The sequence below is a fragment of the Aptenodytes forsteri genome, unplaced genomic scaffold, assembly GCF_000699145.1.
Source record: "Aptenodytes forsteri isolate BGI_AS27 unplaced genomic scaffold, ASM69914v1 Scaffold54, whole genome shotgun sequence".
Classification (NCBI taxonomy): domain Eukaryota; kingdom Metazoa; phylum Chordata; class Aves; order Sphenisciformes; family Spheniscidae; genus Aptenodytes; species Aptenodytes forsteri.
Genome location: NW_008796044.1, coordinates 2,086,748 through 2,101,671, shown reverse-complemented (window position 1 = coordinate 2,101,671; position 14,924 = coordinate 2,086,748). Strand labels below are relative to the sequence as shown.

The 14,924-nt window shown below is 37.8% G+C and overlaps 1 protein-coding gene across 1 annotated transcript in view; it reads right to left on the bottom strand.

Moving 5' to 3' along the window:
* The window catches only part of SLIT3 (slit guidance ligand 3), a 553,189-nt gene that overhangs the window by 154,995 nt on the left and 383,270 nt on the right, over nt 1-14,924 (bottom strand). The window contains exons 11-12 of the mRNA XM_009285701.1: nt 14,020-14,091; nt 3,678-3,749 (exon numbers count right to left, since the gene is read on the bottom strand). Coding sequence (XP_009283976.1) covers nt 3,678-3,749; nt 14,020-14,091 — 144 coding nt within the window. The remainder of the gene's footprint in view (nt 1-3,677; nt 3,750-14,019; nt 14,092-14,924) is intronic.

The window sequence follows — 14,924 nt, the reverse complement described above, 5'->3', positions numbered from 1 at the left end:
ATGTCCTTCTTGTAGTGAGGGGCCCAAAACTGAACACAGTATTCGAGGTGCGGCCTCACCAGTGCCGAGTACAGGGGCACGATCACTTCCCTACTCCTGCTGGCCACACTATTTCTGATACAGGCCAGGATGCCATTGGCCTTCTTGGCCGCCTGGGCACACTGCCGGCTCATGTTCAGCCGGCTGTCGACCAGCACCCCCAGGTCCTTTTCCAACAGGCAGCTTTCCAGCCACTCTTCCCCAAGCCTGTAGCGCTGCATGGGGTTGTTGTGGCCGAAGCGATCCCTTTCTGGAAAACAGTATAGCGCTCTCAAATCCAAACTGACCTAAAATTCTCAGAAGACACTTGATCCAGCCTGCTGAAAGGAACAATGTATGAGGACAGGGTACAGTAGCTACAGTAGCTTTCTAGCATCCTCTCTCCTGGCAACTTCATACAGGATAAGGGAAATGACATGGTCCAAGAAAAGCTTCTGTTCCACAGAACGGATGTGTAGTTGGCCTTCTATAATAACGTATGCTGCTGTGTTAGTTACAAGTGCATATTTAGGAAGACATAAGATTTGTGAAATCAGCAATTTAACAGAAATCCAACTGCGATTATTTATGTGGGGAATGTTAACTACTTAAGATAGCTAATTATAATGAAGACTTCAAAAGCAACATTTTAAATTAAACCAATAGTGTTTAAAAAACCCAACAAAACCAACAGCCCCCTCACCCCCCCAACAAAAAAACTTTATTATCTAACCACGCCTGGTTATTTTCTTGCCAAATATAATATAATATTGGATTACCCACCTCTGCCTTATATGACAGAAATACAGAATTCTAATGCTAGCCAGGTGGTCTAAAACTTGTTCTGAATTCTTCATTTCCCATACACCAAAGTCAAATGGGGCAGTTTAACATGCTGTCATGCCTGAGCTGAGCATTATTTTACCCAGCTACAGTGTTTCTGACATCAGTGGTACTGTCTGCAGATGTAAGGCACTTACACAAAACAATTTTGCCAGAATAAAAGTGGAATAATCTGGGCCTATATTGTGGCAGTATGTTTAAACAGAAGGATAATGACATTTCTGAGAAACTCTGATGAGTCTTATACAAAACAGTAAATAACTATTATCTGCTCTGCAATTTCACAGTAATTATTTTTTCCTTCTAAATACAATCTCAACAATTTTATAGAGAACCCACAATGACTCCCTTTTTCTGATTGTGTCCTGCTTTACCATAACGCCAGTATATTTTCAAAAATGCTCCAGCTGAAGCTTAGAAAATTATACTGGCTACCAGGATACCTTAATCAGAGCGTTCTTATCAGTGTGTCTCCAGACTAATAAGAAAAAATCCAATCTAGAGCCCACTGAACACTAAATTAGATCTAATCATAGGGCACTCTTCCAACTGTTCAACAGCAGGTCTAAAGCCAACGAATGCTATTTATTTTTTTGGTATCCATTAAAACACTACAAGCAATCCCATAATAGCTGCTTCGAAGCCATGATCAGAAGAGTGTGCAGACATTTGTTTGCATTTAAAGCATGATCATTCAATGCTCTCCTTGCCAAAAGCTACTTTACATTCAAACACTTTCAAGAAGACCCTGAAAGGCTCCAGAGCCACAATACTCTGGGAATCCCATAATGGTGCAACTTACTTGCAACTTCTCAGCTTGAGAATGTTTAAACTGTTGAAGTACAACACCTTTTAATGGTTCTCTGGCATATAGATTTTGCTCCCTTAACAAAAAGGCACCACTTGAGCTAATTCAGACTGGAAAATTACTGCATCTGGGCTTAATTCATTGAAAGCCTGCACTACATGCACACAAGGACTACAGTATAAAGGCGTTGAAACCTGCTTAATGCTTTATGCAAAGTTTTAGACCCACATTTTTATGGGGTGAGCCATGTGTTGAGTGATTTTTTATTTTTTTTTTCTACTGGGAAAGATCCTATCTGTAAAGTGTCCTGGGTTAGATAGAGCAACCGTGTATCACTTCGAACTTACAACGATAAAATATTTGTGGGGGAGGACTATGATAAAGCTCAGATTTTTTTAATATAGTTTCTTTCTCAGAGGTCAAAGTGGCAAGTTAAGTTTTAGCTCTCCTTTTGCTTGCAGCGTCTTCATTGTACCGAACACAACCCGAGTCTGACAATGACTAACATGCCAGTTCTGTCAACATGTACTGAGTCCCAGCTTGTAAGCACTTTCATGCTTATTGTTCTCACACATGGCAAACTACCTCCCCCCTAAATACACGGTCTTCTCTTACTGCACAGGCTGGCCGTGAAGACACTGAAGTACTAACAAACTTGTGAGATATGGGACAGGAGAGAGGAAAGGAGCTGCCAGAAAAAGTATGTGCAAAAGGTGAAGACAAAAGAATTGGCTGTGTGCAGGAGGAGATAAATGGCTTCCCACCGTCGCAGCTCAAGGATTGTCATAACCAAACCATATGTGCTCTTGCTTGTCCTTCTCTAGAATAGGGTTGTCCATCTTTGCAGTTAAGATCTTATGGATAAATTACATGTCTGAGTAGTCCTTCACTTAACATACAGAGCAATTTCAACTATTTCCTATTTTAGTTCTTTGGCTTTGCTCATGGATTTCTAATCTAAATCTATGCTTATTTTTATATAGCACATAAGTGCAGCAAAGACTACAATAATAGAGTGACACATTCAATGGTGATCATGAACTTTTGGATATTCATTTCTGGTTATGTCAAGACAGTCAGAAAGGCTTAAAATAACATGTCTAAAAGCTACTTTTTATTTTATATTTTATATAATTTATCATTTGGGGGTGGAGGATTGTGTGTGATACAAACCAGAATGGGTTAATTTACCATATATCACCTTTACTTTCTGAGTGCATCATCCATGGTGGTAATCAGAACGTTAGGAATACATATTAAGCTCACTTCACTTCTGCTCCCTCTGCTGACTGGCTGAAATAGTAGCCGATTTCCTTCTCTTTGAAGGAGTTAACTGGTTCCCAATGTGATTATGGAGACAAGAGTGAGTAAAATTTGCGATTTCACATTTGGCTTAGGAAATTTTTTATGCTACATTAATAAATACTTTAGAGTGTATGATATATATCTTACCCCTGATCATGACTGTGTGTTAAATCACACATGGCATAAAATACTCAAATATGCAATATATTCTGAAATCATTTCTCCTGCAGCTAAGCCACATTTGGCATAATAAGAAGATGGAACTGAGCATGGCTCGCAACAATAAGATCTTTCGTATTACCATTTTGCTTGCACGTGCAGGTACTTGCAACACAGTAGCCCTCAAGGATCTAGATATTCAACCACAAATGCTAAATGTGTAAAAACAATCAGATGGCATCCCCACCCGCACATCAGACGGTGACCAAATTTCCTTTCTTGGACTTCACCGAGTCTCTCATTTCCTCCCCACACTTAAATCCTCTGTGTCTATTACCCATTATACCCACTGTGCTATAAAACTGTTGGCACCTTCCTTTTGTTTTTTTCAGCTCTTGCCTCCCTCTTGCCTGACACAGAAACAACAGAAACTCATGTCCCAGTGAGTTTGCAGTGGAAAGGTGATTATATTAATGTCAGAAGCTGAAAAAACAGTAAATCTAGCTAGTCTGTACAATAAAGAAGAGGAACAGATCATACTCACAGCAGCTGCAGAGACACAAGATCATCAAAAAGGCCCTGGGGAATCTCTGTGATCTTGTTTCCATAGAGCACTCTGAAAGATTCAGGAAGACAAAATAAATCTTAAGTAACAGACCAGTTTAGTGTCCTCCCACATCTCTGCATTATCATCTTCATTGATCTTGTGCACCATGCCCAGGATCTGTGGGCATTTCATTTAACTACTGATCTCATTTTCTTTTCAGAGAGCACATGGTATTAAATGAGTCGTTATGATTCAGCCTTCGTCTGGTGTTGGAAAGCATTTTTAATGTAGAAACTGGACATCATCCAAAAACTGTATCCGAAAAATTTTTCATTCTGTTGAGGGATTTTTTTCCCACCCTTTTTAGAAATATTTTAACCATTGAACGGCACATTGTCTGATGCAAAAACTTAGAATTCTGCTCAGTGATACTGAATGGAAAATCCAGAGAGCACAAGCTGGTTGTAGATAAAATTTCATATAACTGAATTCTTAAGATATAATAATTGGCATGAAATGTGACACAGGCATCATTGGATAAAATATTATGGCTTCACCCGCTGCTGTTACCATTTCAACTAGCTAATATAAAGAAATTTAGCCTGACCTGGGAATAGACATGTATTTCAGAAACTCAAAAATACTTTAGGTATAGTTTAGTTATAAAAATCAGTAAAAATTTAATAACACAAATGACAGTCGCTGTATACATTTATTCAACCATAAATACATATGACCTGATATCCATGATTCAGTTTTAATATTAAATATATTTCCCTTTTTAGTGGAAAAATGCACATATAGTATCCTCAGAAATTGAACTAAAGGGAAAAACAGACAAAACCACCGTTATGCTAAGATGTGTTACCTAGGGATCAGAGCAAAATCATATATGACAGGAACACCTGAATTTCAATCATGGCTAAAGTATTTACTCATGTCATTTCTGCAAGTGGGTAAAATGTGTCAAAACCAGAAAGTGAGTTAGGAGCTTATATGGGTCCTGGTAAACAGGAAGAAGATTAGGCTCCCTCTGAAAATTTTATGCCTTACCTAAACATTTTAATAGACTTCAAATTGGGAAAAGCAGCATTTATGTAATTTCTATGCTCTACATAGGACATGTTAAATCGTTATAAACCAGCTCATGCCAAAACTTTGTTGCTTATGTGTCACTAAACTGGTTAATTCCCTAACTTTTTAATGTGGAATAATATGTTATCAATGAATCAAATAGCTATGTGAGGCTTGGATGCTGGCTGAAATTCTGGCTTACCCTGTCTTTCAACATTTAAAATATTATGGTGAGTTGAACATACTGAAAAACAAACTCTTAGCATGACGGACCATTTACAATACCCCCTGGCCTTCCCAAAGTATCGCCACTTCAGTTTACTCTTCATCAGTCATTGGAAGTATATCACCTCTGTGGGAGAGTTCCCAGATCAGCTCATTTCGGAGCCTAAATAAAATTAATCTAAATAAAATAACACTGCTTAGATATGAAAATCTAAACTTGAAACTTCATTTTTCATTACTTTTGTATTTTAGCAGGAACTGAACTGCTACCCAAGAAACTAATGATCATCTAGCATTATATTTTCTCTAAACTAATGTAACATAATTTCTTTTTATTGCAGAGTCAGGAGGTTGGCTTTTAATGTGCTGTTACAGTTAGTGTTTTTTGTGAGTAATGAATGCTAGTACCACTAAATTTTTCTAATTGTTTCCTAATTTCAGCTTCAGAAGACACAGACAATTTCTTACTTCAATAAAATTTCATGCAATGTACATAGATTTTTGTACTCCACCCAAAACTAGACAGAAATGATGGCTGAACTTTGAAAGGTCTAGCAGGTCCATTTAGTCTCAAAATAAGAGATAATATTCAAGTCACTGAATTTCACTGGGCTCTAAAACATCCAAATGGCTGACTCACAGACTTCTTTCTGAACAAAGTAACTGATGTGAGCACCTGTATCAGGAAGCAAAACCTCTGAAAAAAAATTATTAATAAAAGGTTAAAATATTAAGTTAATGCCCACAGAATCCAGTATATTTCCATTTCACAGTTTCCACTCTCTCTCAACAACATTTCTTTAGCAAGTAAGCTCTGTGATGTTAGATGAACATCTTCCTTAGTTTTGTGCAGCAGCAGGATCATCTATGCTGATCAATAATGCATAATGCTATAGCATATAAGAAAGAGTTCAGAAGCTAAGCTTTACAAAATGCCCATGGAAAGAAGTAAAAAAATCCCCACTCCAGACTAAGGGTTATTCTGGCTGTAGAGGTAAAAACGCCGATGTAAAGTAAAACTTTAAAGAAATCTCACCACTCACCCCCAGCGCAGTTGTTAGTTATGGCACTACTAAATGCAAATATCAAAGTAAGACTCTTATTAGAGTCATTTTTCATTTACTTTTAATGTAAGAGTCAGAAGGTCATAGTGCACTGTTCCACTGAATTTTAAACCTTGGATGTGTTTATACACCCTCTTTATTTTGAGTGAAATAAAACAGATTAAAATAGCTTATAAAATAAAAGAAAGCTTCAATTTTTAGAAGCCATGAAAAGAAAATAAGCATTTTCAAACCTAATTGGGCTTATGTGCATGTGGCACATTAACATTCGAACAAATTAACAGCTAAACAAAAGTCAGTATGAGAGCTCAGGCACTTGTCTCTAATTCATATTCATGTTCAACACTACACAGAGCCAAATTAGCTAATGCCATTGTCTGCCTGCCATGCCAGAGCTGAAGTCAAACGGTCATACAGAAAGAAGCAAAGAGGAGGGGAGGGGAGATACTTAATGCATTGCATCTCATTTCTTGAGTTCCTTATTTCCATTTACTCTAATAAAAAGCACAGAAACTTCTGCTTTCCTCAGAGTTCTCATTTTTTCCATTTAAGAAAGGAAAGCATACCAACAAATATGAATATTGCCCAGGTTCTTGATCCAAGACGCTTATGTTCTGAATGTACCAACTGCTGCACTCCAAATAGTACTATGAATGAGTTAGCCTGCAGAAAAGTCTGGCCAGGTTAGGCACACTCCATTATTGCAGCCGCTTTCCTCTATGTCCTGTCATTCTGCCCATCTCACTAGCATGCACCGCGATGTTTCCAGAATAGCAGCTTTGGGGATAAAAGAAACCAAACAAAAACCCCAAACAAAAAAATAACTTCAAAAGGCCATATAACAGGAAACTCAGCCAAGTCAGTTCAAGAACTTCATTTAAATCTCCAATGATATTACCAACAGAGATAAATTTTAGGAGATTTGCCTATGGCATTACAAGTTCTAAAAAGGTGTGTTCACTTGCATCGCTCACATATGTTGCAGGACATGCAGGTGTCCTGGCTACTGTGCAAGCTTGGCACAGGAAATACAACCCTCCTTCCATTCCCTAGCACCTGAAATTTTAGACCCAAAATATTTTTTATTAAAAATACACTAACAAAGTTAATATGTAATAAAAATAAAATCAGCTCAGTAATTGCTGCCAATAGACAGCGAAGCAGTGAATCAGAATGACATTTATTACAACACAAAAAAATTACTAAAATTTTTAGTGTGTGCTCCTGATTGTTCATTGGCTTCTCAACTTTGCTGGGAGACCAAGTTAGCCACAGGTCTGACAAATACCATTTACTGTCAGGTGGAGAAGATATTACCCTAATGATGTACATTTTGGGAGAAAGAGAAAAGTGAGCTATAGCTTAATCCTATATTCACAATGCTCATCTTAAAAGTAGCAACTAGAGACTAAGCCAAAACTGACTGAGAGACCAATAGGTATCCTTTTTCTTGCTGTTCCTTTCTTTCTCTTCTCACCACACATGGGAGTCTCTTTTACAAAGATGGAAACCAGTCTGAATGGAGAAAACAGTCATAAGGATGTGCAAACACATCAGACTTGTCAGTGCATGCATTTTATTCTTGTCTTTTCCACAAGGCAGGTATATCTAATACCAGAATGACCAGTGTGAAGAATCGTTCACTGTATTTTTAACTCAAGCAAACTTTTCTCAAATTTTTTGCGGGTGGCTTTCTAACATCAGCAAGTTGCTGTTATGGCACAGGTGCAACTGAGCCATCTGAGGGCTATATTCTTAGCGGCACTTAGAGCCATCAGCTTGTCAGTTCACAGCTAAATGCTTTCAGCATGGCCACAAACCCATGAGCTGCAGTTCTTCAAAAGTACCTGGCAGATTGGCTCACAACTTGCAGCAGTTTTCAGGCTGCCATCAACCTTCCAAATAATGGGAAGGACAACACACATAAAGCACAGACCCCTGGCTGCACCGCAAGCATTGGAGGAGATCCCTGCAAGAAGCACCCTATTCAGCTGAAGAGTTATTATGGATCTGCAATAAGAAATTATACAAATATATAAAAGTCATAATGAGGTGTTATGTTTTTTCAGCCTGATTCTGGCATCATATTTTAAGATTCCCCCAAAAATGTATCTTAATTAAATTTTGACACAATTAAATATTAAATTTCCAGTTAAACAATTAATTGTTACTACTAAAATTCAAGTTTTGCAGATTAATCCAACTGATGTTCTAAGTAGTTAAAACTAATTTCCAGTTAAACAATTTATTGTTACTACTAAAATTCAAGTTTTGCAGATTAATCCAACTGATGTTCTAAGTAGTTAAAACTAAAGATTAAACGGTGAAAATAGTCACTGCATAGATTCATCTAAAAGCTTGGGACATACCAGGCAAAGAAAGCATTGGAAGCACACATAGCAACACGTATGTTATCTTGGGTGTGAATGTAATTAAGCATGTAACAAACCTTCAGCGGCAGGGTCTTGAAACATAAAAGTCTCACTGATTCTTTACAGTCTCTAGAGATTCTGATCTCTTGAAAAATTTTAAAATTAAGGAATTTGCAAAGACTTTACCAGTACATGACCTTTCATACGCACTGAAGTTTAGCATACCACCTTCTAAGGGTGTGAAACAATAATAGCTGTGTTGTCTTTATTTTACAGTTCATCAGCCTACCTTACTTGCAAATGTAGTTGCAATTTAGCTGCTTCATTAAGTTAGATCCCAGAATATAGAGATTTTTCCCTGGAAGGTGACACACAACTTTTTGGGGGTATGAAAGCCTAGCACAGAATCCCTTACTCTGGACCATATGGTCTCCAGCTAAGTGTTCCTTTATTTTGGCTTGGCTGAAACATTCTTACTGAAGTGTCAAATTTTGACTTTATGCAATGTCTTTTTCAGTCCTCAGAATGCTTTTAACTTTCCTTCAGACTGTGAAAACAATTCTTGCTAGGAAGAATTATATTTCCCAAGCTATGTACAATGGCACAGGCTCAATAAGAATTCAAGTTTTCAAAAGAGGAGGAACTGATAGGGGTAAAAACAGCAATAAATTTCTAATATCTGGAAGAAACTTAGACATGTAATTTTTTTCCCCTGCACTATTTCATATTTCTTCAGAACAAGTTAGGCTAAATAAATCACAGTAAAACCATCCAAAGCAATTTGTTACCTTAAAATAAGTTTGGCAGTTATTGCAATAGACAGTGTTTTATTGCAGATTTCAAATCACCATGAATGACATCACATACATCATCACCCAGGAGATGATGGTCTAAATGGGACTGCTGTGTCAAAATCTAAGCTGCCTCTTGTCTTTGTGCCCAGGCTGATCTAAGCTTTTAAATTGTTCACTAGTTTAATTCAGTATATGAACAAAAGCAAAGGAATTCTCCCTCTGCAGTGGTCTAAAATTTATTCATTCAGTTTAACACACTGAAGGCTTAGACTATTTTGTCATATCTCATAAAATGTCCCCAGACAGTCTGGATATGGCCTTCCAAACCTACATTTGTGGGAAGTTTACTGACCCCAAGAATAACATTTATCTTTGATACTACTAACAATAACCAAATGCTGATACAATCATCTCACTGATATTAGACAGATTTTGAGTTGATTAAATGAAAAATTAATTTACTTGAGAAAGTGCATGCAGCAATCTTGAAACATGAAACTATTCGTAACTTAGCCCCCATGTTCTGCGCTGAGTTATTAACCACTCCAACTCCAGCAAAGTGCAATTCTAACTACGTAATGCAAACACCATGTACTACAAATAGAGCATTTCTCAAACTTTTGCTTAAACTTAAGATAACACACTCTTTTGCAATCAACCAATTTTGCCACACTTCTCAATGCAAGGGTACAATTTGCTCTCATGTTTATATGGAAAGAAATATTGGATGGCAAGACTAATCCCTTCAACGCAAAAGCCATGGCTACATTACCACTGCTCACTTACATGTGTGCTGCTTACTGTTTTTTTAGATTCAAATCATTCTAATTATTTGTTTCTCACCTTGGATATTTCATATGGTCCCAAGTACTGCAGTATCGCTACATCTCACAGCCTTCAAAGTATACACCCTTGTATCATCTCTTTGAGACAGAGAAATGCTTCCACTTTTTCAAGAGGGAAAGCTTTGGTATAGACAAGCAGTTTATTTGTCCAACAGCTGTCACTGAAATTATGCAACATAACTTCTTCCTCCCAAATCCCACAGTAGCATCTTTAAGACTAAAGACCCTTTTTCTTAAGCCTTGATCCACAACACCCTCCATTCTCCACAACGGCTTTATAGTAAGCTCTCCACAACTCTGCTCTCAAAACCAGAGACTGGATCTTACTGTATCTTCAGTTTTGTCCATAAACAGGTTTGAAGTTTGGTTCATACCAAAAATATGCTAAGGATCTAAGCCTTAGTGGAACTTCAGGAACAGAATTAAATCCACAGAACATACAGACCCAGAGCTGACCAGTGACTCACAGTGCCGCCTGCATGTGACACAAGAGGAAAAGGAGAAGCCAGAAAACTCTAGGAAGAAGAAAAAAACATTCTTAAAGGAGAATGATTCCAGTTCCTTAATTGTTGTCACAACCAGGAAAAAAAAAAGTTATGTACATTCCCAAATATTTCTAAGAAAAACAGAGAAATTCCTTGTTCCACACAGTCATTATATGAATAGGGAAAAAAATCCCACTGAAAAATGGGCATGGAGAAAACAAATTTTTTTTCCTGTGTGTGGGGAATGGAGAAGTCTTGAGTCCTTACAAGAACAAGCTTGCCATTCTTGTGCTAAATGCAGAGAAAACCTAAGGTAGAAATGGTTTATTTAAAGTGTTAAGATTTTGTGACCTGTTTGATTCCCATAGGTGGATTTCTTGTTAGAGAAAATATATAAATTTAAAATAAAAACTTATGACCTGCTAGCATATGGATCACTTAGCGCTTTTAAAAGATTTAAGTTTTATACATTTTAGGGGCAACTGCTTCTGTAATAAACATTCCTGTGTTTTGAAAACTATAATGCATCATTTTTTCTTCTACCTCTACATAGGTACAATAGGCAGAGTACTCTGAGAAACAATTCTGCCTGGAAACACTAACCTAAGTTAACTTCAGAAGAAAGTGGAGTAGCAACCCACTATATATAGGCCTCCATTAGCCAGCTAGACTAACAATGTTGGCTGTCTTCCAGATAAGCACTTTCACTCTCTTAGACCCATAGGGAGCACTGCAATTGCATGCAAGCGGGGAGTAAAGGGAGGAGCAGAAAAAGGGAATAAGGCAGGGGAAAAAAAAGCAAGGATTTTAGGCAGTACAGCAGTACTTCATTTTTAATGGAAACAAAGTTGCTTACTTTCATTTGTGCATTAATATTTTCCCCTCCTTTATTCTTCTTTTAACTCAGCTAGCTGAAAAGTCCAGCTGCTCTGCGCACAGATTAAACCTCAATGGTGTCTCATTAAAATATATGCCACCAATCACATTTGACTTTCATATATGTAAAATAAAAGTTACTCTCAGCTGAGCTGAAGCATTGTATGCAGAGCAGCATTCCTTCAGGGCATGCAGCTGACTAAAGTTATTGGGGCCTCAGGCACCAAAAAGACTGAGCCGCTTAAAAGAGAAAACATTAGTAAGCAAACTGTCTTACTTCATTTCTACCTCCTTGTTCTTTCCCCTTCGGCGATTTCATTGGGAGGGCTGGCACTTCAAAGGAGCCATCTTCTCTTGCACTTACTTGTCTTTCTGCGATTGACAGAACTGCACTGGTGGCTATAGCAGAGATCAGCCAAAAGAAGATCCTCTACTTCTTGGAAGTAGAAACCTGGGGGAAGTTTCTCCGGAGAAACCCAGATTCTGCAGAACAGCAGATAGTCTTGCTCCATAAAGATATCTAGGGCTCAGAAACTGAAACAGCTACAGAAGTGACCAGCAGGGAAGAACCTGCCAGAGGTCTGGGTGACAAGTCATGAAAGATCAGGGAACTAACTCTTGCCTATCAGCCGTAGAGAAAACATTTGTAAGACCTACCTGCAATGAACAGCAAGAGTAAAACCTTTCAAAAAAAAGTAAAAGCCAATGGCAAGCACAATGGACACCTGAACCTAGAGGAGGAGGCTGACAATGTCAAGGCTGGAGTCGATACTGTCCTAGAAACCAGTCTGCCAAAGAGAGGAGAAACAGACTGTGGGTTACAACAGCCTTGTGTGGCTGCGGTAGAAGGAAACTGAGGCAGAGACAAACACTGAACAAAGGAAAGACTGCTCAGAGGCAGTTCCCTTACTATAGCCCTTTCTGTGCTGCATCTCATCTCTCTGCCCTCTCTCTTCCCCCTTGTAACCTCCTAGCATTAACTTAAGCACTATTTTACCCACTTGGATATAAACATATTTAAACATCATTTGCTTAAAATATCATTTTGGATGACTGGGCAGAGAATACACAGTCATTTCACTTGCTTCTGTGTGCAAGTCAAAACACTATAAATTCCTGCCCAGTTTATATTCTCATCTCCTCTCTGCCCACTCTGATGTGTTCTGTCCCACTCCTGGAGCCATCTGGGGGTATCTGAATTAGCTTTAGCTAATATGAATAACTTCTGAGTTGGGAAGTCAACCCCAGTAGAAATGTCTTGCCTGTCCAGCTTTCTCCTAGCCAGGAGGTTTGCCAAGACCAGAAAGCTGTAGCATTGTAGCATCAGCAGTAGTTTCATACTAAGCCAAAACTGAAGTGTTCAGTAAATGTCATTCTCTTACTCAATCATTTCCAGACAGCATTGAGGGATTTGACCATTTCCACAGCATGTTGAATAATACTGCACTAACCATTCAACAACGGCTAGCAACATTTAATATATATTTCTGGCATTCTCCCAGTTGGATTCAGGGCACAAAAAAAGGCCCATCCTTCTGCATTCTGGCTCAGAAGTTTACTGCAACATATTAAGTTTAGTACCGACTAATCTTCTATTATTAGCACTAGTCAACAACTTATATAGGTTGTTAGAATTATCCAGTATTCAGAGAATAAAATTATGGCAGCTTTTAGAAATAAACTACACTCTTAAAAATCAAACTGTTATATGAATATTAATGAGCTAAATGTTTTAAAACTGTCTTTAAAATTAACACAGGTAAATATCATTCCAGTTGAACTTACCCTCTTCTCTCAACCTGGGGATCTTTCTAACACTCTATTCTAGTTCATTCTCCATATGCAGCTTCTGACCTTGTATTGCTCGCTCCTTTTACCCATTAAAAGCTCCACTGTTTTAATAGTGCTTTGGGTAGCTAGGTTGAAATATAGCTGCATTTAAATTCAACTTGGTGCTAAAACAGTTTCTGTGTTCTATAAAGAGAAACAAATGGTTGTCAAGAGATCCTACCTTCCTTTTATCTTCTGTATGAAGTCATATTTTAGTTCCCTTCCAGCTTAATAAAGTAGTAATTACAGCTAAGAAATATAAATGCTTTCTTAAGAGCTTAGGTTCTTCCCTAACTAGTTTGAAAAAAACAACCAAAAAACAAAACAAAAAACTCACGAGAGAGTGCAATCTCAGTTCTTTAATACAGAAGAAAAATTCAGTATGTAAGTGTTTCCCCTAACTGCTCCCTGATTAACACCACCAAACAGTGTCTGAGCTATGATGAGGTTTTTGTGTGCCACGATGAGTTGGGGGGCATGGATTAGCCTGTGGGTGCACGTGTACAGTAGATCAACTAATGCGCTGATTTGAAGAGGTGAACACGTCAGTAACCTTGGGGGTGTTCATCTATAAAAGAACTTACTAGAGATGTGTAAACAGTTCCTCCTTCTAACCTTCATGACCAATTTTTCATTTACAAAAGATCAGATGCTTCACGCAAGCTGGCAATTGCACACAGAAACGTAAGTTCTCCCAGACAGCACATTATAATTTTTATTTCTCTTACATGCAATCTCTCCCCAAATACCCATTCAATTCTATTTTCTACTTACAATGAAATGAGAGATTTCAAGCCTTTGAATGCATCAGGCGCAATGTCAGATATTTGATTCTTGCTGATGTCTCTGTAAAGAGAAGGGAGGATTAAAGAAATATCTGTAAACAGGACTGATGAAAATATTTTAGCTGTAGTTTATTGGAAGAATATACTTGATACAAAAACAGAACTAAAAGATCATATTACCTCAGTGAAATTATGAACTATGTAAGGACACAGATAGGCAAATTCCAGGAATGATCAGAAAACATCAGTCAGCATGACAGGCCATAGCCTCAATAAATCGGCAGCTACCCTGTTAATAAGGTCTTTCATTTTATGGACATTGAAACAAAGAGTTTTATGAAGAGCTTTGAAGAACAACAGTGAGGTAGCCCATTGAATAAAAATGGTTGATAAAACCATCTTAAGAACTATTAATAATGGAGATTGAATTCTGACTCTGTGGTGTGGCCCTCAAGCATGAGGAGCAGCCTGTGACAAAGCATAAAGGTTGTCTGAATGTTTAAATGCAGGCATGGAAGGCTAACTTTATAACAGTACAAAAGATCATATTTTGATTATAAATTAAATGATAGATAAGGTGAGGAGAGGTTCTAAGGTAGATGGAAAGCGCTGGCAGGACATGCATTAAGGAAGACGGTGGGATTAACGGTGTCAGCATGGTGTAGGCACCAGAGGAATGGCTTCTGAGGCAGCAAGACTGTGTCTAACAGAAGAAACCTTGTGGTAAATGAGATGTAAAGATAAACATACTCATAAATGCCAGAAACATGTAGTATAGTCAATCAAAATTCCCATCAAAACCCTAGGAAATTCCACTAAGGGTTAGTCTCAATTTATATGGAACAATATTTATAATTCTTAGGATGATAATATATATAATTATATATATATGAT